Genomic DNA, 25,676 nt, shown 5'->3' with positions numbered 1-25,676 from the left:
CTTCATGTCCTCACTGACGATTACCCCCAAGTCTCGTTCTGCTACCGTTTTTGCTAGGATCTCGCCATTAAGGGTATAAGACTTGCATGGATTTTGGCTGCCCAGGTGCATAACTTTGCATTTTTTGGCATTGAAGTTGAGTTGCCATGTCCTAGACCAGCGCTCCAGTAGGAGTAGGTCGTGCATCATGTTGTCAGGCATTGAATCTTCGTCTGTTGTGCATTTGCCAACTACATTACTTAGTTTGGTGTCATCGGCGAATAATGTTATTTTACCTCGAAGCCCTTCTGCCAAGTCCCTTATAAAGATGTTGAATATTGCCCTGTCCAATTCCTATAACTTTCCCACTTGCATTCAAAATTGATTTACTTATGCCACGATTTCACTGAAAGTTTCATGCACATCAGTTATTACAATAATGAATAAGGGGAGAGCCTCAGAACCCCGTGCGTAACAATATAAGTTGCAGCACTAGAAAGGGAAAAGATCTTCACCGGCTCTTAACCCCCTCCTACCCACAGCAGACACAGTAAATATTTGAAAGTAGTGTCAAAATGAGGTCAAAAAAGTCAAAGCTATTTAGCTGTAGGTAGAATACTCAATAGTATTATAAGGTGCTTTATGTCTCTGCCAGACCTAGCCGATGGAAGTTAGGCTAGCTGCCGTTTCTCTAGACAAGCTGCGTCAGGGCTCCGGACAGCATCTGTGAAAAAAATCAACAAATAAATTAGCAGAGATCCAGTTTGAGTGCAAAAAGACCTGACAATGATGTTGTAGCATACAGCAGCGTTCTGATTCACACGCTTGCTCAGACAGAGACCACCCCAGGTGCAACTTCTATTCTTATATTGGGTCTGACGTCATGATGTCACAAACTTTCACAGATGATAATCAAAACCAAGCCTCACTCTCATGGCCTGAATGAGAGAACCACTGTGAAACAAAACATTCCATAAAGTTGTTTGAAACTAAAAAAATAGTTGCCACTCAATCTTTGATTCAGTCCTTCAGGATCCTCAGTATGTAAACGGAAGATCCATTCCTGTTCTCTTTTCAATAATGCCAATCTCCTGTCACCCTCCTCTCGGTATCGGTGGGAAAGTTATAGGAATTGGATTTGATTTTCTTTCTCATTCCTGTATAGAAGATTTTTTTGGTGACACATATTGCCCTGTCCCCACTACTGAAAAAGCTGACCTAGACCCCTCCTCACCTTCCAACTACCGCCCAATAGCAAATATTCCCCTCCTTACCAAGATGCTAGAGTCCATTATATCTTCCCAACTCTCATCCTACTTAGAGAGATTCTCCATTCTCCTTCCTTACCAACATGGCTTCCTTACCAACTTCAGCACCGAATCCCTATTGGCCTCATTAATCTCAAAGGTTCAACAACTTCATTCTCGTAATAAGTTTGCTGTTCTTCTACAATTCGACCTTTCTGCAGCATTTGACGTTGTCCATCATGATATTCTTATTTTCCAACTTTCTGAGATTGGCATTAACTCTACAGTCTTAGACTGGTTCTCAAAATTCTTACGCTCCCGCTCTTACACTGTTAATATGAATGGCACCTCATCCTATCCTTGGAAACCGATTTATGGAGTCCCACAGGGCTCACCTTTATCCCCCATTGTCTTCAACATCTATATGTCCTCTCTGAAACCCCTCCACCTTTCCCCCCCTGGAAACACTTTACACTTATGCTGATAACATCCTTGTCCTCCTCGAGACCGACTCGAACTTCACCAACCTCTCTGAGAACATATCCTCAGGTATAACAAACCTCCAATCCTGGGCCCTCACCGTACAAATGAAACTGAACGAGTCCAAAACAAAACTACTTTGGCTCAGCCCAAAATTAGATCAGCTACCCACCCTCATCTCACTGTCCTTTGGCACCACACTGCAGCTTGAGTTCTCTAGCAAAGTTCTGGGGCATCATCATTGACTCTACACTATCCTTCAACGACCACCTCAACTCCTTGGTAAAAAAATGCTTTTTCAGCCTTCACATGCCGAGGAAAGCGAGATCCTGCTTCCATCAACAACACTTTGCTGTCCTCGTTCAATCCACCATCCTTTCCAGATTGGACTATCGTAACTCCATCTACTTAAGCCTAACAAAGAAAAGCCTTCAAAGACTTCAGCAGATTCAGAATACTGCGGCTAAACTAATCTTCGCGAAAAGTAAATTTGACCATGTCTCCCCACTCCTGTCCAAACTTCACTGGCTTCCAGTAGTCTCTAGGGTCCACTTTAAATGTACTTGCCTAACTTTCAAGATCCTACACGGCATGCATCCTCCCCTTATCCCACTATCTTGGAATTCCTCGAATCCCAACATCACTAGATCCACCCCAAAATTCAAACTATCCTTCCCCTCATTAAATGGCATATCCCATCCAGGAAAACTAGGAACATCCCTCTCCTTCAGAATCACAGAGCTCTGGAATAACCTTTCTACCCCACTTCGGAATCTGGGTGCCCTTCAACTTTTCCGAAAACATCTGAAAACTTGGCTATTCTCAAAAATGTAATATGTCCTCCTCTTTGTTATACTAAGTCCCTCTAACTTTCTCTATACTGTCCTGTAACCCTCATTGGAGTTCCTTCTCTACACCATTTCCTGTAAACTGTGCCGAGCTCTACGATTGTGGAGATGATGCAGTATACAAACTTAAAGTTTAGTTTAGTTTAGCCAATAAAATATATTTAAATTAAATATTCAGCAGAAATTATCTGGATAAATCTGCCAAATAACTTTACCAGATATTAAGTTGATGAACATATATGACCAGGTTTATCCAAGTGTTTAGCTGGTCAGTGACACAGATCATTTCTAACTGGACTATTCATCTGGCTAAATATAGCTTAACAAAATTTAGGGCCTCTTTTACAAAGCCACGCAGCAACAGCCCTGAAACCCTTTAAATCTCTGTGGGCTTCAGGGTCGTTACCGCAGCGGCCCATGCTAAATGACTTCGTAAAAGAGGCCCTTAACCATTACGAAGGGGGTTAAAATCCAATCATTTTGTTTGGGAGCTTTCCAAAACTTCTCAGAGAAATCTTGTGAATTTTGACTTGTTATGTTTAATAAAATAAAGGACATTTTTACAAACCAACAGCTCTAATATATTTTTATACTTTTCTATTTTTTATATAGAGGCTCTTCGTATCAAATTAGGTAAGATTTTATTCTTAAGTATGTCACATTGCTGCTTCAAAGATTTTCTGAGCTCTGATGGTTGTGTTTCTGTGCTTGATTTCAGAGTGGACAAGATACGGAAGATATGCAGGTAACACAGTCTGACAATCTCACAATGCAAATTTCCTCTTCTTTGTAGCTGTTCTCAATGTGGTCTCACAGTACATCTTTCTACAGATGGATTTAGGGAGATAAAAGTTATTTACTGTGATAGAGAAGAAGGTGTGTGTGTTTTTTATCATACACTACAGATTCATGGAGAAATCCCTCTGCTAATGAGAGGATAGGGACAGAAATGTTTACAAATGGGTTAGTTTTGTGCATATCTTGACAGGAATGACCCTAAGAATATGTGGCAGGTGATTTCAGTTTCTCAAATTTACTGCTAATGCTTGTCATATTATTTACATTGTGCCAAAGAGGGATTACTTCTGCAGTTCATAAGATGTATTCCTTTTCGTCCCAACCAGACCAGTCCAGAATGTATGGGTTATGCCTTTCAGCCAACAAATGGGGACACAGATCACTGAACTACAAGCTCTGCACTGTAAAAGGCACTGTGAAGCTAAAGTGTCTCATTTACATTATTGCAAGCCATGTGGGAACTGCTAAACATCAGCTTAAGAGACTGCAAACACTCAAAAACATGCCTGCCCATTTTTGTTGTAATGCTCACAGAAGTGGTTATGGGTCTCATTTTCAAAAAGATAGACGTTCAAAAGACGGCATAAAGTCAAAACATTCAAGTGGGCATTTTGAAACTGACTTTCTAGATGTTTTTCTGGTATGTTTTGGGCAAGCTTAAGGCAGATTTAGCACTTGAACATTTTACAGCAATCAAACATTTTACAAAATGTCCAGGGCACAATTTGGACATTTTGGCCCTGATTCTGTATAGGACGCCTGGGAGAGGTGTCCTATTCAGAATCGGGCCTACACTAAACTCCGATTCTGTAACCGGCATCCATGTTACAGACGCTGGTTAGAGAATCGGGTTAGATTAGACACGGCCCGCTACACTTATCGCGGAAAGAGATCTCTCTGCCGCTATAAGTATAGCGGGCCGACACTACCAATCACTGGCAGGAGGATGCCCAAACCCTCCTGCCGCCCCCCCAACACTACCGGTCCCTCTTGCCGGAAGACGCACCCCCTCCCCCGTGCTAACAGCCCACAAACCTCCCCCCCACCAAACTAACCTTTTCTTGTTGGCCAGACTGGTCTTGCCCATCCAGCCGGCAGGCCCGCCTCGTCGAAATGAGGTGGGCCCGCCCCTTACCGGCCCATCCCGCCGAAGCCTAAGGCCTGATTGGCCCAGGCTCTAGAAGCCTGGACCAATCAGCCCTTAGGCATAGCAGGTCCGCCCATCCCCACCTAATCTAAGGCCTGATTGGCCCAGGCTCTAGGGGGGGGGGGCTCTAGGGCTCTAGGGGCTCTAGGAAGGTTTGGGCACACTCCTGCCAGCGATCGGTAATGTCAGGGGGGGCGGTCGGTAGTGTCGGTGGGGGCATCTTCCGGCAGGAGGGTTTGGGCACCCTCCTGCCGGCAATCGGACAGGTGGCTGTGGCCCGCTATACTTAGAGCGGCAGAGAGATCCCTTGCCGCAATAAGTATAGTGGCCGCGACTACTTACAATGTAGACCAGCATTTTGTTGGCCTACATTGTAAGCGTCTCTTCCTCTACTAGGAAGATGCATAGGGCCGCCTAGGTTCGCCTAAGGCCCTTAGGTGAGCTTAGGCATCTTGCGGGCCTCCCTAGGCTCCCGGAGGCGCCTTCAATATAGGCGGCCTGCCTGGGGAGCATTTTTTTAAAAAACATGCATCCCGATTGGCTGATTAGACAGCTGTAGGACGCCTACAGCTGCCTAAAATCGGGACACACTTTGTAGAATCAAGGCCTTTGGGCTAAACCTGTTTTTAAAATGAATAAGGGCCAAAAGGTAACCAAACTTACCAGATAACCACTGGAAGGATGAAAATATGGCCCCCACACACTCCCCAGTGGTCACTGACCCTCTCCCACTCCCCAAATATCTGCATGAAACAATACATATACTTTTCTATGACAACTGTAGATACTATGATCAGTCTTAGTAGAGCTACAAGCAGATCTCTGGAGTAGCCTGGTGGGCTGTACAGTGGACTGCAGAGAAGGGAACCCAGGCTCTATGCCACCCTAACTAGAACACCTATGGTAGAAAGTGTGAGCCAACCAAACCCCCACTGTACTACCACATAGGTGAACCCTGCAAGCGTAAGGGCTCTTGAGGTGATAGACAGGTGGAAACAGTAGATTTTGGGGGAGTTTTGCAGGGCTCATCATATTAGGTATGGGGTTATGATGAGATGTTTACCTAGCACCCTTAAAGTGAAGTTCACAGCAGTGACCCACTGCTCTGCTGGTATGTTTGTGTGGTCAGTCCATTAAAAATGCTGGCTCTTCTAAGCACAAATGGCTTGTTTTGGACATTGTTAATTTAAACTTTTATTTGATGATGGAAAAAAAAAAAAAAAATTAGACCATTATTGAAAAAATACAATAGATGTCCAGATAAGACGACTTGCGGATTCAAAAATGGACATTTTTCTCATTACATCCATAGTCAGATTTAGACGTCCTATTGAAAATGCACTTCTGTGAGTGTCTCATTTTACACAAACTTTCATTGACTGCCAGTCCTATCTTTATATTTATTTATTTATTTTAAAAATGTTTGAATCGCTTAAAACTAAGCGATGTACAAGAACATTACATACACTGTTTTAAAACACAAACAAGCATAATAAAATACAACAATCATCAAAGCATCACACTCTTTCATCACCCATCAGGTCTCTGTGTCTTGCCTTTCTGAACAAGCTTTGTCTCCTCCTGACTCTTATAGCCTTTCTTCAAATTCTTCTCCTCCACCAATGAGATGACGTTTTCCACCCGAGAGCCTATCATTCCCAGGTTTTATTAAAGAATTAAGACAAGCTCTATCAATCTGTCTAGAATCAGATACTGAACCAAGAGCTGACTTTCTTGATGCCCTTGACTTTGAAGAGATTCCAAGAGACTTATTTAAACTCCTATTCCATACTCTTCTAAGAGAAGCAATATTTTGAAACTGGAAGTCACCGCTAATGAATCCAGTGGCTCCACAACAATTGGATTCACTTTACAGAATGCACTCCTGTTCTGAATTTGACAGACCTCTGCTCCAACATAAGTCCCCTGGAAAAGCGGAGGCTTAGAGGGGACATGATAGAGACTTACAAGATCGTGAAAGGCATAGAGAAAGTGGAGAGGGACAGATTCATCAAACTTTCGAAAACTATAAGAACGAGAGAGCATTTGGAAAAATTAAGAAGGGACAGATTCAGAACCAATGCTAGGAAGTTCTTCTTCACCCAAAGGGTGGTGGACACCTGGAATGCGCTTCCAGAGGATGTGATAGGACAGAGTACGGTATTGGGGTTCAAGAAGGGATTGGATGATTTCCTGAAGGAAAAGGGGATAGAAGGGTATAGATAGAGGATTACTATACAGGTCCTGGACCTGATGGGCCGCCGCGCGAGTGGACTGTTGGGCACGATGGACCTCTGGTCTGACACAGCAGAGGCACTGCTTATGTTCTTATGTAGTGCATTCTGAGTTTGAGAGATCCTCCAGCTTTAAATCTTATGCCAGCATGTCTCCAAGCACAGAAGACTGTACTTTAGATAGCTTTGGTCTTTGTCTTTTCCAGAACTCAGTGTTGAATGGTCACATTCTTAACTACAATTTTTACATGTCTTTTTACTTAAAGCAACTGGTGCAACATCTTTCTCAGTTTGAACAGTTTATTCCTCCAGACCAGCTTCCGGACTTTCAAGAAACAACTTGTAATCTTTTGCAAACCAGAAAATTCATGGTTATGTCTGCCTTTGATGTGTCTTCAAGAGCTTCAGCTCTTTCTGTATTAATGCAATGTTAAGTATGACTAACCCTTTCAGACTTGGACCCTATAGTACAGAATCGCTTTGCAAATTCACCCTGCTTGGGAGATGCACTTTTGGCAATAAGGTTGAAGAAACTGTGTAGAAAATTACCTAGCATAAATAATCTGGATCTAGGAGCTTATCTTCCAGATCTGCACCGACTCACCATCATGAATCCACTTAGTCTCTCAGGAACAATTTTAGCATCTATGCCATGCCTTGACGTTGTTCTATGGCTATTAATCTCAGTTTCACCGTGCAACCCATGCAGCATAAAAATACATTCTTCTACATGGGCTCTCTTCCAGTTCAATCTCCTACTAGTCTACTCTGAGCATTTCGTCTTCATTAATTGGCACTGAAATTTCATGCTTCCCATCTTTTTTGCACATTGCTACACAACATATTCCTTCTTCCAGTCCCTTTTATTAACCTCTTCTCTGGACAACTGGTCAGTGTGTCTCAACTCGCCTCATATTACCCACTTTTCCGAGGTTTATGGAATCTATTTGTATTGCCAACAGTTTTACCTACATATACAATTCATCTCAGTAATATTCATCTACTTTCAAACTCGTTCTTTTTCTCTTATATCCATAATTCTACTCTGTAGGCTGGCTTACTATTTTTTCCTTCCATCATGGACAGCCATATCATCCACTCCAGTGTCAGCAATAGCAAAGTCTACACCAGCTACTTCAAATTTGCAACTAAGTGCCATCTTTGCAAGGCATCCCAGCTGGACACCTGCATCTCTACTTAGTTCACATAACTTCCTTAGTTCATATAACCCTGTTGTACAGTTACATACCAGAGTTGACCAATTAACTCTTGCCTTGAACTATTCATGCTGCAGACCTCCTCCTATACGTCTCAAGATCATCTCTCCACTTCAGCATTGTGTTCAAGAGTGGTTAAAAAAAAACAAAAGCCCAATAACCTGTCCGGAGGCCTCCTATTCCAAATTCCTCTGCAGTGAAATCTCCTATCAACAAACAAATCCATATATACATGAGAAGCTAACCTTGGCAACCTTCACACTCAACATTCACAGAGTCTGCAAGAAAAGACCCCTCCAGCTGTATCTGTTGGACTCTTTCACCTTTCCAGATCATCTCCTACTTCAAAATCATTTTCTTCAGATCAGATAATTAGATATCCATGTATTCTATAAACAAGCAATAAGGTAATCACTCTTGTACTCTACCACAATGTACTCCACAGATCATTCTGGCTGATCTCACACATCTCTCTCAAAACAGTAAGTATTCTGGATCATCAACATGCTCTAGCAGACAAATTGGGAAGATTCCTTCAGCCTCACAACTGTTCAGTCACCAACAATGTCTTACTTCAGAGCTTCTCGCCTTCAGAACCTCTACCAATAGTGCTGTGGGCATATCCCAACATTCAAGGAACTGAAAGGGACTATAGCTGAACCACTTCAACTAATAGCCAATCTGTCGATCAAGACTGGAAGGTGGGAAATGTTACGCCGATCTTCAAGAAAGGTTTGAGGGGAGATCAGGGGAACTACAGACAGGTGAGTCTGACCTTGGTACCGGGAAAGATGGTGGAGGCACTGATAAAGGACCGCATCATTGATCACCTTGACGGACACGGTCTGATGAGGATCAGCCAGCTTGATTTCAGCAAAGGCAGATCTTGTTTGATGAATTTGCTGCACTTCTTCGAGGGAGTAAACAGGCAGATAGGCAAGGGCAACATGGTCGATATTGTATATCTGGATTTTCATAAGGCTTTTGACAAGGTTCCACATGAACAAGTACTTCGGAAAATTGTGAGGGTGAAATCGAGGGTGAAATACTCACATGGATTAAAAACTGGCTGGAGCATAGAAAACAGAGAGTGGGAGTAAAAGGACAATACTCAGACTGGAAGAGCGTCACCAGTGGGGTGTCGCGGGGCTTGGTTGCTGGACCCGTGTCTTCAACATCTTTATAAATGATCTGGACATTGGTTTGACGAGTGAAGTGATTAAATTTGCGGACGATACAAAGTTATTCAGAGTAGTGAAGACACAGGGGGACTGCGAAGATCTGCAACGTGACATAATCAAGCTCGAGAAATGGGCATCGACATGGCAAATGAGGTTTAACTTGCATAAGTGTAAAGTGATGCATATCGGTAACAAAAATTTCATGTACAAATACAGGATGTCCGGGATGGTACTTGGAGAGACCTCCCAGGAAAGAGACTTGGGAGTTTTGATCGACAAGTTAATGAAGCCGTCCGCACAATGTGCGGCAGAGATGAAAAGGGTGAACAGAATGCTAGGAATGATAAAAAAGGGGATCACGAACAGATCGAAGAAGGTTATCATGCCACTGTACTGGGCCATGGTACGCCCTCACCTGGAGTACTGCATCCAGCACTGGTCGCCATACATGAAGAAGGACACGGTACTACTCGAAAGGGTCCAGAGAAGAGCTACTAAAATGGTTAAGGGGCTGGAGGAGTTGCCATACAGTGAGAAATTGGAGAAACTGGGCCTCTTCTCCCTTGAAAAGAGGAGACTGAGAGGGGACATGATTGAAACATTTAAAATACTGAAGGGAAAAGACTTAGCAGATAAAGACAGATTGTTCACTCTCTCCAAGGTAGGGAGAACGAGAGGGCACTCTCTAAAGTTGAAAGGGGATAGATTTCATACAAACGTAAGGAAGTTCTTCTTCACCCAGAGAGTGGTAGCAAACTGGAATGTTCTTCCGGAGTCTGTTATAGGGGAAAACACCCTCCAGGGATTCAAGACAAAGTTGGACAAGTTCCTGCTAAACTGGAACATATACGCAGGTGGGGCTGAACACATTTAGAGCACTAGTCTTTGACCTGGGGGACGCTGCGTGAGTGATCTGCTGGGCCTGCTGGACCACTGGTCTGACCCACTATACTCTCTTAATTGTCTGGTGTTACTTGCATTTCTCCTACACTGATCAAACAACGTCTTGACTGTGTTTCCTCCCACTCCTTGGATTAGATAATCCCTTTTCAGACTCAGACCACTTTTTCTCACTCGATATTGGATCGGCACCTAGGCATAGATAGAAATTCCTCCAGGCAACGCAGTCATTGGTCTTCTCATCGATGTCAGTCTAAATCTAAAGACCACTGTTCCAGACGTGCCTCATCTTCCAGAAGGCCTGATTTTGATTTGAATCTCTCAGATCCAGCTTACTCTGATCCAGAACTCTTTCTTCCCCAGAATCTTATGGTATAACATCAGATTCTTCCCCTATATGACCTAGAAGTAGGTCTCCACCAGAGAATTTATTATTTATCAGGCTCATCTGTCAGATGGGGTAACTCTTCCAGCCGAGAGCTGAATTGTTGTGGCACTAAGATACCAGGATTCCCTTTTCAGAGTTTGACTAACCTCAGCTACAGCATCACTCACGTTTAGTTGAGTCTGCCCTCAAAAGGATAACTGTCTCCAGGCAACTCTCCATTCTAGACTGTTCCTAAATCAAGTGCACGTTTCCCCTTTAGACAGGGGAGGGGGGGTCAATGGCCAGCGGGGGAGAGTAGGCATCTCTCTCACTGCAGGGGGAGGGGGTCGGGTCACGTCACATCACTTTGCAGTGGGGATTTTAGGGCAGTGGGAGAGTGTGGGCATCTCTCCTGCTGTAGGGGGAGGGGGACAGGTCAGGTTGCGTCACGGTGGGGATTTTAGGGCAGTGGGAGAGAGTGAGAATCTCTCCCGCTGTAGGGGGTGGGGTTGTTTGTCGACTCTTAGCTATTGTGTTTTGGGGTGTTTTTTTTCTTTCACAGCGTTTTTACTGCGCATGTGTCCATTGCTATCACCAGCAATGGGCACATACAAATTTAGTGAATCTTTGCTGCTGCCCACCGACCTCATTTGCATGCATGATTTTTTGAGAATGTCGTGCTTTTTTAGATTCACTATCAAAATGGCTGCGTTAGCAGACTGTCACTTTTTAACGCAGGTTTTTGAGAATCCTGGCCTTAGTAAGTTACATTTCAGTGCAATCACTCTTAGCAACTATATCCTACTGCATACCCTCTGCACATCAGTACTTCTTTGCCATCTTCACATATCTGCAACCATCTCAAAATGGGTTCATCCTACTCTCCATTCTTTCACGTGCCTTTCAACAACCAGCCTTTGTCTACACCCACTTGACTTCTATTCATTGAAGGTTTTATAAAATTCAACCTCTCATGAACCTTCCTCCAGTTGCTTGGGACCTCAGCTTTATTCTCACCGCTTAGATAAGGCTACTTTTCTTCATTCCACTCCCATTGAGATCATTTCTACATTAGCCTCCTACTCCTCAATATTTACCTTCACATCCCATTACTGTATGGAGACTCATTCCAGACAGGATTGTCAGTTTGGCCAAGCAGTTCTACAACATTTATTTTCTATTTCGATGCCAACTTTCCTCCATCCCATGGTAGAGAGTGCCATCTGTGAGAATATACTGCCTGCTTATCCTGGGATAAAGCAGTTATTTACCTGTAACAGGTGTTATTCAGGGACAGCAAGCAGATATTCTCAGAACTCTCCCTCATCCCCTAGTTGGCTTCTTAGCTTGTATACAGAATTGATGATCCCACAAGCCGACGTTGGGCCATCTGGAGACTTCTATGAAGTTAAAGTGACAGTACACTTAAGGACCGTCAATACTAGGCTCTGTGCATGACGCCACCCATCTATGAGAATATCTGCCTACTGTCCCTGGATAACACCTGTTACAGGTAAGTAACTGCGCTGTAATGATTATACAAATGGTGATTGCACTGAAATGTAACTTACTAAGGCCAAGATTCTCAAAAACCTGCGTTAAAAAGTGACAGTCTGCTAACGCAGCCATTTTGATAGTGAATCTAAAAAAGCACGACATTCTCAAAAAATCATGCATGCAAATGAGGTCGGTGGGCAGCAGCAAAGATTCACTAAATTTGTATGTGCCCATTGCTGGTGATAGCAATGGACACATGCGCAGTAAAAACGCTGTGAAAGAAAAAAAACACCCCAAAACACAATAGCTAAGAGTCGACAAACAACCCCACCCCCTACAGCGGGAGAGATTCTCACTCTCTCCCACTGCCCTAAAATCCCCACCGTGACGCAACCTGACCTGTCCCCCTCCCCCTACAGCAGGAGAGATGCCCACACTCTCCCACTGCCCTAAAATCCCCACTGCAAAGTGATGTGACGTGACCCGACCCCCTCCCCCTGCAGTGAGAGAGATGCCTACTCTCCCCCGCTGGCCATTGACCCCCCTCCCCTGTCTCCATCGCCCCCCTCCTACTTACCTTAAATAGATAATTCGTAGGGACGCGAACTCCCTTCTGCCAGATGCCTGCGTCGTCTAAAATGGGCCTTCCCGTTCCCAGTGCATAAACAACTTGGGCCAATCAGAGCATCAGGTCCCTCCCTGGATGCACCGGGAAGGGTCCTAAGGCTCTGATTGGCCCGGACACCTAAGGCCCCTCCGTCTAAAATGGGCCTTCCCCTCCCCAGTGCATCTTGGGTGCAACCAGGGAGGGGCCCTGAGGCTCTGATTGGCCCAAATTATTTAATGACCCTCCCATAGGAGGGGCCTTATACAATCTGGCCAATCAGAGCCTCAGGCCACTCCCCGGTGCACCCACGATGCACTGGGGAGGGGAAGGCCCATTTTAGACGGCGCAGGCAGCTAGGAGGAGGGAGTCTGCATCCATCTGGGTCATCTATTTTGAGGGAGTCAGGTCGGTTTGCGTAGTGGTGGGGATTTTAGTGCAATGGGAGAATGTGGGCATCTGTCTTGCTGCAGAGGAATGGGGTCGGCTTCAGTCATGGTAGAGATTTTAGGGTAGTGGGAGAGTGTGGGCATCTCTCCCGCTGCAAGGGGTGTGTTGCTGCCGTTCCGGGGGGGATGTTCGCCACGGCTGCCTCAGGAAAGGGGTGTTGTGATGCAACAGAATGGGCATCTCTCCCACTGCATCACAGAAAGGGTGGTAGTTGTGTGGAACAGTCTCCCGGAAAAAGTGGTAGAAACAGAGACTGTGTCTGAATTCAAGATGGCCTGGGATAGGCACGTGGGATCTCTCTGGGAGAGAAAGAGATAATGGTTACTACGGATGGGCAAACTAGATGGGCCATTTGGCCTTTAACTGCCATCATGTTTCTATGTTTCTAAAGAGGAACAGACATAGAGAATGCTTGATGGGGAGAGAGCATTGAATCAGGGAAATAGAAGGACTGCTAGACACAGGGACTTTGCTTATAAAAGGATGATTCTGACAGTGATATTAGATACAGGGGAATGGAGAGAATAGAGATGGGGGAGGGGACAAATGCTGGAAATGACAGATAGGAACAAAATGTAAAATGGACAGTTCTTCTGGGGAAGACAGTTAAAAAAAACAAAAACAAAGAAAAGCAGAAATGTGACTCTGGGAACGAAGTGAATGGATAGAAAAATGTTGTTTATTCTGAATGTTTTTCAACAGCATAAAGGCAAAGTGAAGTACGATGAAAATAGACCATTGACATATGAGGTTGTCATATGTGGGAAGATATTACATCTTAAGCCCTCATTGGACAGATATAAATGTCAGCTGTTCCTTATTATGACCGGGATAGCCATGCAAATGGTTACTCGTAACTGGAAGAACTGGGATTGTATTAGCTTTACTTTTTGGTGGGCAAATTTGATATGCTGGGGCATACTAGGAGCCCCTTTTAATAAGGTGCGCTAGCGTTTTTAGCGCGTGCAAAACCGCGCGATAGATGAAAACACAAGCTCTATGGAGGTGTTAGTGTCTAGCGTGCACGGCACTGCAGTGCACGCTAAAACCACTAGCGTACCTTAGTAAAAGGAGCCTTAAGAGATTCAAGTTGATTTGGGGCCCATTTGTGGATATGCCATAGTTGACTTTTTTCTTTATTTCTGTTGGTATAATACACAGCCAGCATAAATAACAATAGGAGAATCTTAAATAGGTTTATCTTAATACTTTATAACTCACAGACCTCAGTGATACCATCTGTATGCCACTAAACTTTTAAATCATACAGAATATCGGTATCCCTAATCGTCATTGGTCTCTTATAGTCATTTTATTCTAGTTTTAAATACAGTGGTGCCTCACACAACGAACTTAATTGGTTCCAGGAGCAAGTTTGTTATGCGAAAAGTTCGTTATGTGAAACGCGTTTTCCCATAACAATACATGTTAAAAAAAATAATTCGTTCTGCAGCATAAAATATGCTAAGATGACATAAAAAAAGATAAATTTGTCAAAATGGTGAAAATGGTGGTCTTGCTTAGGCCAAACTCTTTGACGAGGTCACACTGTTTGACCCCACATTCACTCCTTCTAATTATTTCCCGTTTCATTTCAACAGAAATCACCTTCTTGCTTTTTTTAGAAGCCATGATATATAAAAAATATTGAGTTTATCTTAAAAGGACGACTGTATACAGTGAGAGAGGGCAGTTAAGCGCAGTGACTAACGACTGCCTGCAGTGCCTGCGCGGAAGGATGCAATACATCGGCAGCTCGGGCGACTTCGTTGTGTGAAACGTAGTTCGTTGTGTGAAACGAAGTTCGTTGTGTGAAGTTCGTTGTGTGAAACGAAGTTCGTTGTGTGAATCAAGACATGAAGTTCGTTGTGTGCAGCGTTCGTTGTGTGAGGCATTCGTTATGTGAGGCACCACTGTATTTGTATTAAAGTAATATACTCATCTATACTACGCGGGTGGGGGTAAGCACTCCGACGTAGTCCTACGTTCGCCCCTAAGGGCTGTGTCAAGGAAATACCCTTCAATTCAAACAGCTCATGCTCATGCATGAATTGAGGGGGATTTCCTTGACACAGCCCTTAGGGGCGAACGTAGGACTACGTCGGAGTGCTTACCCCCACCCGCGTAGTATAGATGAGTATATTACTTTAATACAAATATTTAAAACTAGAATAAAATGACTATAAGAGACCAATGACGATTAGGGATACCGATATTCTGAATGATCTAAAAGTTTAGTGGCATACAGATGGTATCACTGAGGTCTGTGAGTTATAAAGTATTAAGATAAACCTATTTAAGATTCTCCTATTGTTATTTATGCTGGCTAGCTTTAGTGGAGATCTAAAATAAATAGAGTCAGTTGCTAAGGTATAATACACACACATCCAGGGGGAGGGAGGGCAGGAGGGGGGTATTTCTTTTGTATGGTTTTATTCCCTTTTGAAAATGTTGGTTGGGTGGGGGGGTTTACTGTTGTGTGGATACTGTTTGATTATAAGTGCATATATGATCACTATTATTTGTATGGATTTTGTATTGTATTTTTGTTAGCTTTGAAAACTCAATAAAGATTTTTTTTTTTTAAAAAAAAGAAAATAGGCCAACCAAACTTCACTAAGGTGAGCTCCTAAAAGAAAGACACTAAGGGCCTGATTCTCTAAAAGTGCGTCCCGATTTTAGGCAGCTGTAGGCGTCCTACAGCTGTCTAATCAGCCAATCGGGATGCACGTTTTTAAAAAAAAAAATGCTCCCCAGGCAGGCCGCCTATATTGAAGGCGAGGCCCGCAAGACACCGAGGCCCTGATTCTGTATAGGACGCCCGGGAGAGGCGTCCTATTCAGAATCGGCCTAAACTAAACCCCGATTCTGTAACCGGCGTCCATGTTACAGACGCGGGTTAGATTAGACATGGCCCGCTACACTTATCGCGGCAAGGGATCTCTCTGCCGCTATAAGTATAGCGGGCCGTGGCCCCCTGACCGATCACTGGCAGGAGGGTGCCCAAACCCTCCTGCCCGAAGAGGCACCCCCCTCCACGACACTACCGACCGCCCCCCCCCCGACACTATCGACCGCCCCCCCCCCCGACATTACCGATCTCCCCCTTCCCCCGACAATATCGGTCGCTGGCAGGAGGGTGCCCAATCCCTCCTGCCCAAACACGCACCCCCCCCGGCACTAACAACCCCCACTCTACCAAACCTGTTCTTACAGATGGTTCTTGCACGTCGAGCAAGCAGGCACGCCTCGTCGAAATGAGGCGGGCCCGCCCCTTCCCGGCCCATCCCGCCGAAGCCTAAGGCCTGATTGGCCCAGGCTCTAGAAGCCTGGACCAATCAGGCCTTAGGAATAGCGGGTCCGCCCATCCCTACTAAGTCTAAGGTCTGATTGGCCAATCAGGCCTTAGATTAAGTGGGGATGGGCGGACCCGCTATGCTTAAGGCCTGATTGATCCAGGCTTCTAGAGCCTGGGCCAATCAGGCTTTAGGCTTCGGTGGGATGGGCCGGGAAGGGGCGGGCCCGCCTCATTTCGACGAGGCGTGCCTGCTTGCTCGACGTGCAAGACCCATCTGTAAGAACAGGTTTGGTGGAGTGCGGGTTGTTAGCGCCGGGGGGGGTGCGTCTTCGGGCAGGAGGGATTGGGCACCCTCCTGACAGCGACCGATATTGTCTGGGGGGGAGGGGGAGGGGGAGATCGGTAATGTCGGGGGGGGGCGGTCGGTAGTGTCGGGGGTGGGGCGGTCGGTAGTGTCGGGGGTGGGGCGGTCGGTAGTGTCGGGAGGGTGCGTCTTGTCACAAACCTGCTACTGAGGTCAGGTTTGTGCCTGTGAAAGCACAAAAACCCCTGATCTTTAAAAGGGCTGATCAATGCAGCAGCAGTGCTAGCAGTGGGGAACAGGATTCTAGCCCTGAGGAGATTGCCCAAGAGCAGGAGCCCTGGGGGGAGGGGAAGCAGAATGAGTTTAAAAACTTCCCTGCACCTAGAATAGGCCCTGCTAAGAAGCACTCTGGTAGGCAGGCTCCTAATCAAGCTAGCACACAGCTCCTGAAGCTAATTGGGCAACATCACAAGGCTCAGCAAAAGCCAACCCATTCTCCTTTTAGAGCAGGGCGTGGCTTTCTCAAACCTGGTCATAACCAGCAGTCCAAGCTGGGAAGATTCAGTCTGGATCCAACCTGGGAAGAAGACTCATGTCCTGGTGCTGCTCCCATGTCTCAGCAAGGGAACGAGGTAGAAATGGAGGACCTGAGTAATTTCCCTTTGGCAAGCTTACCTGAAGAAGCAATGGACATTGCCTGTGACAGTTGAGAAGACTGCAGGAAAGAGAGCTAAGTTGTTTTTGCTATGTTTGTTCCTCTCTGACAAACCTGATTTGTGTTTTGAGGCACCTGGGACTTGTGCTGGCTGGGACTGTGTGTGTGTGTGAGATTTCTTATCAAGTCTCACCCTGAAGAAACCTTTTTGTTCTTTGAAGGACTGTGAACTGTGTTTGGAATATTTTGGTTTGCCTTTTTTGTGATAAGGCCCAGTTAGCTGCTGATTGCTGTGCAGTGGGAGTTGTGGGGTCTGAATCCACAAAGATCCTAGGTTGGGATAGAGGGGCCATTTTCTGGCAAGCTAAATAAGTGGATTCAGCAACTCCCCACCCCCGTCAGCTTTGCTGGCTTAAAAGGGGAAAAGCCTGTGTTACTCTCAGGCTAACACAGCTTGCTTGTGAAAACAATCTGACTTTTGAATTGCATAATAAGGACTATCTAAGAAAGATTTACCCTGAGAAAAGGGCTGCTCAGGTTTAGCTGTAAACTAAGCTGAACTACCGAGCTTTCTTTTGTTTTTCTTTTCCTTTTGAATATGGACTTGAGCACAGTGACTGTGGTAAATAAAGTGTGCTATCTTTAAAAGCTGAAGCATCCTGAGCATTTTGTGTTTATTTGACATTATTATCACCAGCAGGGCCTTTCAATTCGGGAAGGCACGTCCAGGAACTGTATTTGTGCGCAGCACCCGGTAGCCATTCTGACTACTTACTATCGGGTGTGCGACAAGTGGTATCAGGAGTGGGATATAGTGCCTCCTGCTGGTGACATGTGAGAATTGAAAAAAAAAAAAAAAAACGTTTTTGTTTGGAATTTTTTTTTTGGGAAAAAAAAAAAAAAAAAAGAAAACCCATTTTGGATTGTGTTTTTTTTTGAGCTTGTTGGTTCCAGTTACTGTTCTTTGGACTCTTTTTGTCGGTGGTTGCAAGGAGGTGCAGCAGGACGAACAGCCAGGAGCAGTGCAGTGGAGGAACCAAGGACCGGATCCAGAGGGACCTGACCGGACCAGACCTGCTGAGAGCTGAGGACTGCGGAGGACACAGTTCCGGAAAGCGGACAGCGGGGACCGGAGGTGGTGTGTTGCAGTGCAGAGCCCAAGCCGTGCGGAGAACGACTGGAGGCCAAGGAGGCCTAACAACCAAAGGCGTAGACTCATCAGTACTGCGGGTAAGAGTACCCAACCTAAGGGGCTGATGAGGATAAAAGTAACCCTAGCTTAAGTGGCTGACATTTCCTTCATCGGAAGGGGTGTCAGGTTGTTTGAAGTGCCACACTTGGGTTTCTCTTGTGTTTGTTTGCCTTCCAGATTCAGCCAAGATGGATCAACAACAGTTGATGGCATTCATCGCTGCGGAGAGGCAGAAGCAGAGCGAAGACCTGCAGGCCGTCCTCAAAGCCAATCAAGACCTTTGGTATAGGTCTCAGGAACACTCGCAGTGGCAACATGATGAAATGGTCACAGCTATGGGCGAGCAGACAAAGCTAGTTAAACAACTGCTGCAACAATCGCCTCCAAGCCCAGCCAGAAGGCCAATCCAGAAACCTGAGCCCGGGACAGCGGTAGGAGCTGATTTTTTATCTACGTTGGACTTAGGCAGGATAACCTCTAGTGGAACGTCTGATGGAGCCTGGGAGGAGGTTGAAAGGGTAGCACCCTCAGGTGGTCATTCCTTGGAAAAGGTAACGGGAGACTATCTGGATCTCGACTGGGTTGAGAAAGCCACCCCTGCTCAGAACCCTGAGGGAATTAAGGAGCAGTTAAGGGAAGGGAAGGCTACTCACCCCCAAACCCAGAGGGATAAAACCCAGGGTTATCCCACACATAGTGAGGGTCGCCGTTGTTTTCAGTGTGGAAAAAGGGGACACACCTGGCGGTTTTGCAAGAGAGAAAGAGATTCGGAGGTCCCACGAGGCTTAGCTACGTCTTGCCCCAGGGAATTTCAGGCGTCAGTCTCTATAGCCGGGGAAAAGGTGGTGGCCCTGGTTGATACAGGGGCCGACCAATCCATGATGGCCAAAGCTTATTGGAGACAACTATTCCCCAGGGAAACATTAGGGAAAGATGTTGACACAATCGCCATTAGATGCATTCATGGGGACAACGTAAGATACCCACTGCGACCAACTACGATACTGTATGAGAATAAGGTTTATAATGTCACTTTTGCAGTAGTTCCGAGAGCTCCATATGCCCTGATATTAGGCCGGGACTGGGAGGGCCTGGAGGAATACTTAGGCACAAAAAAAGGCTTAGTAGGAACTCGGTCTCAAGGTCCCGTGACGTCAGGAGAGGAGGCAGAGTTGGGCAGGGTTTTTCCCTTTAGCGGGGAGGTGGTGCAAAGATACCCCGGGAGGCAAAACCAACAGACCCCAGCTCAGAAGCGGCAGCAAAAGCGACAGAGAACTCAGGCTCTTAAGCAAGTGTCCCATACAAAAGAGATACCCTGGTTACCAAAGGAGGTAGTGGAGGCCTTCCCTACTTTTCCGGCAGAGCAAAAAGCCGATGCCTCCCTTCAGGACGCATGGCAACAAGCGTCCATACCTTCTCAGGGCCTAATTAAGTTTGAGAAAAGGCATGGGTTACTATATAGATGGAGCCCGGGGGAGACCCCTCATACTAGAAGGGAACAGTTAGTGGTCCCACAGGGATTTAAGAAGATGATATTGCAAACTGCCCATGACCATCCTCTGTCCGGGCACAAAGGGGAGGAGGCAACTAAGAGACAGATATTGAGGAGATTCTTTTGGCCAGGGGTGTCTCAGGATGTGGCAAATTTTTGCAAGTCCTGTCCCGTCTGCCAAAAACTGTCCTTAAGTAAACCTGCCCGGGCCCCGCTCATTCCAATTCCTAAGGTGGAGGAACCGTTAGCCAGGTTGGCAATGGACATAGTGGGTCCGCTGGAGAAAACTCCACGGGGACATGGTTTTATCCTGGTGGTCATGGATGTGGCCACCAGATATCCGTGGGCTTTCCCGTTGCGGAAGACATCTTCATCTGCCATTATGAGGGAATTAATAGGACTGTTTTGTACAGTGGGGTTTCCAAGAGAGGTATTGACAGATCAGGGTAGTAATTTCCTTTCAAAGGAGAGGGAAAGTTTTTGGCAAGGGTTTGGTATCCGACATATAAAGACGTCGGCCTACCATCCCCAGGCCAACGGAATGGTTGAACGTTTTAACCAAACGCTCAAGCAAATGCTAAAGAAGACCTTAGGACAGGAAAGGAAAGATTGGGATCTTTTCGTCCCCTTAGTGCTATTCGCAGCCCGGGAAAAAGTCCAAGACACTCTCGGGGTAAGTCCCTTTGAGATGTTGTATGGTAGAACTCCTCGCGGTATACTGGATATTGTGAAAGATCAGTGGGGGTCACCGGAAGGGGCGGAAGCCAATGTTATTTCCTACTTGGACCAATTGAGGAAACGGCTAGCACGGGTGGCCCAGATAGGTAAGGACAACTTAGAATGGGGGCAACAAAAGCAGAAGTGTTATTATGACAGGAAGTCCAAAACCCGTCATTTAAAGGTGGGCGATAGAGTGTTGATTTTGGTACCCTCGGATCCACATAAGTTTCTGGCCGAGTGGAAGGGACCGGCCACTATTGTGGAGAAACTAAATCAAGTGGATTACCGGGTCCGGGATGAAAAAAATAGAATCCAGACATACCATATCAACCTCTTGAAGCCCTGGCGGGACAGAGAAACTTTGGCCCTGATGGCCGAACAAAATCAGGACGATGACTTAGGACCCCAAATAGCGGACCTAGACCAATCCGAGGGAGTCAATATAGGGACTGATCTGACAGATAGGCAAGCGGACCAGTTGAAAGCTCTAGTACAGAAGTTCCAGGATGTGTTTTCCTCCACACCGGGGCGTACTGAGCTAGTCAAACATGAAATAATCACTACCCCGGGTAAGATAGTAAGGGTGAAACCTTATAGATTATCCGAAGGGAAGAAGGACTTAGTGCAAAAACTGGTGAGCGACATGTTAGCCTTGGGGGTGATCGAACCATCCCAAAGCCCTTGGTGTAGCCCTATCGTGATAGTGCCCAAGGCTGATGGTACCCCTAGGTTTTGCATAGACTTTAGACAACTTAACGAAATCTCCCAGTTTGATGCCTTCCCTATGCCGCGGGTAGATGAATTATTAGACCGATTAGGGCAAGCCCAATATCTTTCTACTCTAGATCTAACCAAGGGCTATTGGCAGATCCCCCTGTCACCGGATGCCAAACCTAAGACAGCCTTCAGTACCCCCCAGGGTTTATATCAATTCAAACGTATGCCGTTCGGACTTCATGGTGCCGCGGCTAGTTGCCAAAGAGGAATCACAGAAGTACTAAGGGGGCATCACCAATACGCTGAGGCCTACTTGGATGATATTGTAATATATTCTCAAAGTTGGCCACAGCACTTGGAGCAGGTAAAGGCTGTTTTGGAATCATTGAGGAAGGCGGGATTCACGATAAACCCAAAGAAATGCTATTTGGGACAGAGGGAAGTTAAGTACTTGGGGTATGTCGTAGGGAGAGGTCAGGTTAAGCCCCTGGTTGACAAAGTGCGATGCATAAAAGACTACCCTTTGCCAAACACTAAAAAGCAGCTCCGAGGGTTTCTAGGACTGGTCGGGTACTACCGACGATTTATACCCGCATTTGCCACTAGGGCGTCAGCCCTCACCGATATGTTAAAAAAGAATCGCCCAGATACCCTCTGGTGGGAGGCTACGGGTAGGGAAGCCGTAGAGGACCTCAAAAAGGCCTTGTGCACGGACCCGGTGCTTAAAGCCATTGACTTTGCGAAACCACTAATCCTGCAGACGGACGCCTCTGGGACAGGGTTAGGGGCAGTACTTAGTCAAGAGGTGCAAGGGATGGAACATCCGATATTATATTTAAGTCGGAAGCTACACCCCAACGAGAGAAACTATGCCACAGTTGAGCTAGAATGCTTGGCCGCTCGGTGGGCGATGCAAGCTCTAGAGCATTACTTACAAGAACGTGAATTCACGTTGGTTACGGACCACTCAGCATTGAAGTGGCTTAATACGATGAGGAATAATAATGCTCGCCTCACCCGATGGTATTTGGCCCTTCAAACCTTTCGTTTTAAGGTTGTGCATCGACCGGGGCGGCTGAGTTCAAATGTGGATAGTTTGTCTAGAATACAGGAGATTCCTGAACCCCCTTTAATGCCTGAGGACAGTCATCAACCAAAGGTGGGGGTATGTCACAAACCTGCTACTGAGGTCAGGTTTGTGCCTGTGAAAGCACAAAAACCCCTGATCTTTAAAAGGGCTGATCAATGCAGCAGCAGTGCTAGCAGTGGGGAACAGGATTCTAGCCCTGAGGAGATTGCCCAAGAGCAGGAGCCCTGGGGGGAGGGGAAGCAGAATGAGTTTAAAAACTTCCCTGCACCTAGAATAGGCCCTGCTAAGAAGCACTCTGGTAGGCAGGCTCCTAATCAAGCTAGCACACAGCTCCTGAAGCTAATTGGGCAACATCACAAGGCTCAGCAAAAGCCAACCCATTCTCCTTTTAGAGCAGGGCGTGGCTTTCTCAAACCTGGTCATAACCAGCAGTCCAAGCTGGGAAGATTCAGTCTGGATCCAACCTGGGAAGAAGACTCATGTCCTGGTGCTGCTCCCATGTCTCAGCAAGGGAACGAGGTAGAAATGGAGGACCTGAGTAATTTCCCTTTGGCAAGCTTACCTGAAGAAGCAATGGACATTGCCTGTGACAGTTGAGAAGACTGCAGGAAAGAGAGCTAAGTTGTTTTTGCTATGTTTGTTCCTCTCTGACAAACCTGATTTGTGTTTTGAGGCACCTGGGACTTGTGCTGGCTGGGACTGTGTGTGTGTGTGAGATTTCTTATCAAGTCTCACCCTGAAGAAACCTTTTTGTTCTTTGAAGGACTGTGAACTGTGTTTGGAATATTTTGGTTTGCCTTTTTTGTGATAAGGCCCAGTTAGCTGCTGATTGCTGTGCAGTGGGAGTTGTGGGGTCTGAATCCACAAAGATCCTAGGTTGGGATAGAGGGGCCATTTTCTGGCAAGCTAAATAAGTGGATTCAGCAACTCCCCACCCCCGTCAGCTTTGCTGGCTTAAAAGGGGAAAAGCCTGTGTTACTCTCAGGCTAACACAGCTTGCTTGTGAAAACAATCTGACTTTTGAATTGCATAATAAGGACTATCTAAGAAAGATTTACCCTGAGGAAAGGGCTGCTCAGGTTTAGCTGTAAACTAAGCTGAACTACCGAGCTTTCTTTTGTTTTTCTTTTCCTTTTGAATATGGACTTGAGCACAGTGACTGTGGTAAATAAAGTGTGCTATCTTTAAAAGCTGAAGCATCCTGAGCATTTTGTGTTTATTTGACATTATTATCACCAGCAGGGCCTTTCAATTCGGGAAGGCACGTCCAGGAACTGTATTTGTGCGCAGCACCCGGTAGCCATTCTGACTACTTACTATCGGGTGTGCGACAAGTGGTATCAGGAGTGGGATATAGTGCCTCCTGCTGGTGACATGTGAGAATTGAAAAAAAAAAAAAAAAACGTTTTTGTTTGGAATTTTTTTTTTGGGAAAAAAAAAAAAAAAAAAAGAAAACCCATTTTGGATTGTGTTTTTTTTTGAGCTTGTTGGTTCCAGTTACTGTTCTTTGGACTCTTTTTGTCGGTGGTTGCAAGGAGGTGCAGCAGGACGAACAGCCAGGAGCAGTGCAGTGGAGGAACCAAGGACCGGATCCAGAGGGACCTGACCGGACCAGACCTGCTGAGAGCTGAGGACTGCGGAGGACACAGTTCCGGAAAGCGGACAGCGGGGACCGGAGGTGGTGTGTTGCAGTGCAGAGCCCAAGCCGTGCGGAGAACGACTGGAGGCCAAGGAGGCCTAACAACCAAAGGCGTAGACTCATCAGTACTGCGGGTAAGAGTACCCAACCTAAGGGGCTGATGAGGATAAAAGTAACCCTAGCTTAAGTGGCTGACATTTCCTTCATCGGAAGGGGTGTCAGGTTGTTTGAAGTGCCACACTTGGGTTTCTCTTGTGTTTGTTTGCCTTCCAGATTCAGCCAAGATGGATCAACAACAGTTGATGGCATTCATCGCTGCGGAGAGGCAGAAGCAGAGCGAAGACCTGCAGGCCGTCCTCAAAGCCAATCAAGACCTTTGGTATAGGTCTCAGGAACACTCGCAGTGGCAACATGATGAAATGGTCACAGCTATGGGCGAGCAGACAAAGCTAGTTAAACAACTGCTGCAACAATCGCCTCCAAGCCCAGCCAGAAGGCCAATCCAGAAACCTGAGCCCGGGACAGCGGTAGGAGCTGATTTTTTATCTACGTTGGACTTAGGCAGGATAACCTCTAGTGGAACGTCTGATGGAGCCTGGGAGGAGGTTGAAAGGGTAGCACCCTCAGGTGGTCATTCCTTGGAAAAGGTAACGGGAGACTATCTGGATCTCGACTGGGTTGAGAAAGCCACCCCTGCTCAGAACCCTGAGGGAATTAAGGAGCAGTTAAGGGAAGGGAAGGCTACTCACCCCCAAACCCAGAGGGATAAAACCCAGGGTTATCCCACACATAGTGAGGGTCGCCGTTGTTTTCAGTGTGGAAAAAGGGGACACACCTGGCGGTTTTGCAAGAGAGAAAGAGATTCGGAGGTCCCACGAGGCTTAGCTACGTCTTGCCCCAGGGAATTTCAGGCGTCAGTCTCTATAGCCGGGGAAAAGGTGGTGGCCCTGGTTGATACAGGGGCCGACCAATCCATGATGGCCAAAGCTTATTGGAGACAACTATTCCCCAGGGAAACATTAGGGAAAGATGTTGACACAATCGCCATTAGATGCATTCATGGGGACAACGTAAGATACCCACTGCGACCAACTACGATACTGTATGAGAATAAGGTTTATAATGTCACTTTTGCAGTAGTTCCGAGAGCTCCATATGCCCTGATATTAGGCCGGGACTGGGAGGGCCTGGAGGAATACTTAGGCACAAAAAAAGGCTTAGTAGGAACTCGGTCTCAAGGTCCCGTGACGTCAGGAGAGGAGGCAGAGTTGGGCAGGGTTTTTCCCTTTAGCGGGGAGGTGGTGCAAAGATACCCCGGGAGGCAAAACCAACAGACCCCAGCTCAGAAGCGGCAGCAAAAGCGACAGAGAACTCAGGCTCTTAAGCAAGTGTCCCATACAAAAGAGATACCCTGGTTACCAAAGGAGGTAGTGGAGGCCTTCCCTACTTTTCCGGCAGAGCAAAAAGCCGATGCCTCCCTTCAGGACGCATGGCAACAAGCGTCCATACCTTCTCAGGGCCTAATTAAGTTTGAGAAAAGGCATGGGTTACTATATAGATGGAGCCCGGGGGAGACCCCTCATACTAGAAGGGAACAGTTAGTGGTCCCACAGGGATTTA

The 25,676-nt window shown here is 46.3% G+C and overlaps 1 protein-coding gene across 1 annotated transcript in view; it reads left to right on the top strand.

Annotated features, from left to right (window-relative positions):
• The window catches only part of LOC117346323, a 224,862-nt gene that overhangs the window by 186,322 nt on the left and 12,864 nt on the right, over positions 1–25,676 (top strand). The window contains exons 21-22 of the mRNA XM_033915723.1: positions 3,167–3,187; positions 3,273–3,299. Of these exons, the coding sequence (XP_033771614.1) occupies positions 3,167–3,187; positions 3,273–3,299 (48 nt within the window). The remainder of the gene's footprint in view (positions 1–3,166; positions 3,188–3,272; positions 3,300–25,676) is intronic.

This window comes from Geotrypetes seraphini, chromosome 12 (assembly GCF_902459505.1).
Source record: "Geotrypetes seraphini chromosome 12, aGeoSer1.1, whole genome shotgun sequence".
Lineage (NCBI taxonomy): Eukaryota > Metazoa > Chordata > Amphibia > Gymnophiona > Dermophiidae > Geotrypetes > Geotrypetes seraphini.
Note: the sequence above shows the minus strand (reverse complement) of the source record. Positions and strands in the feature narration are given on the sequence as shown.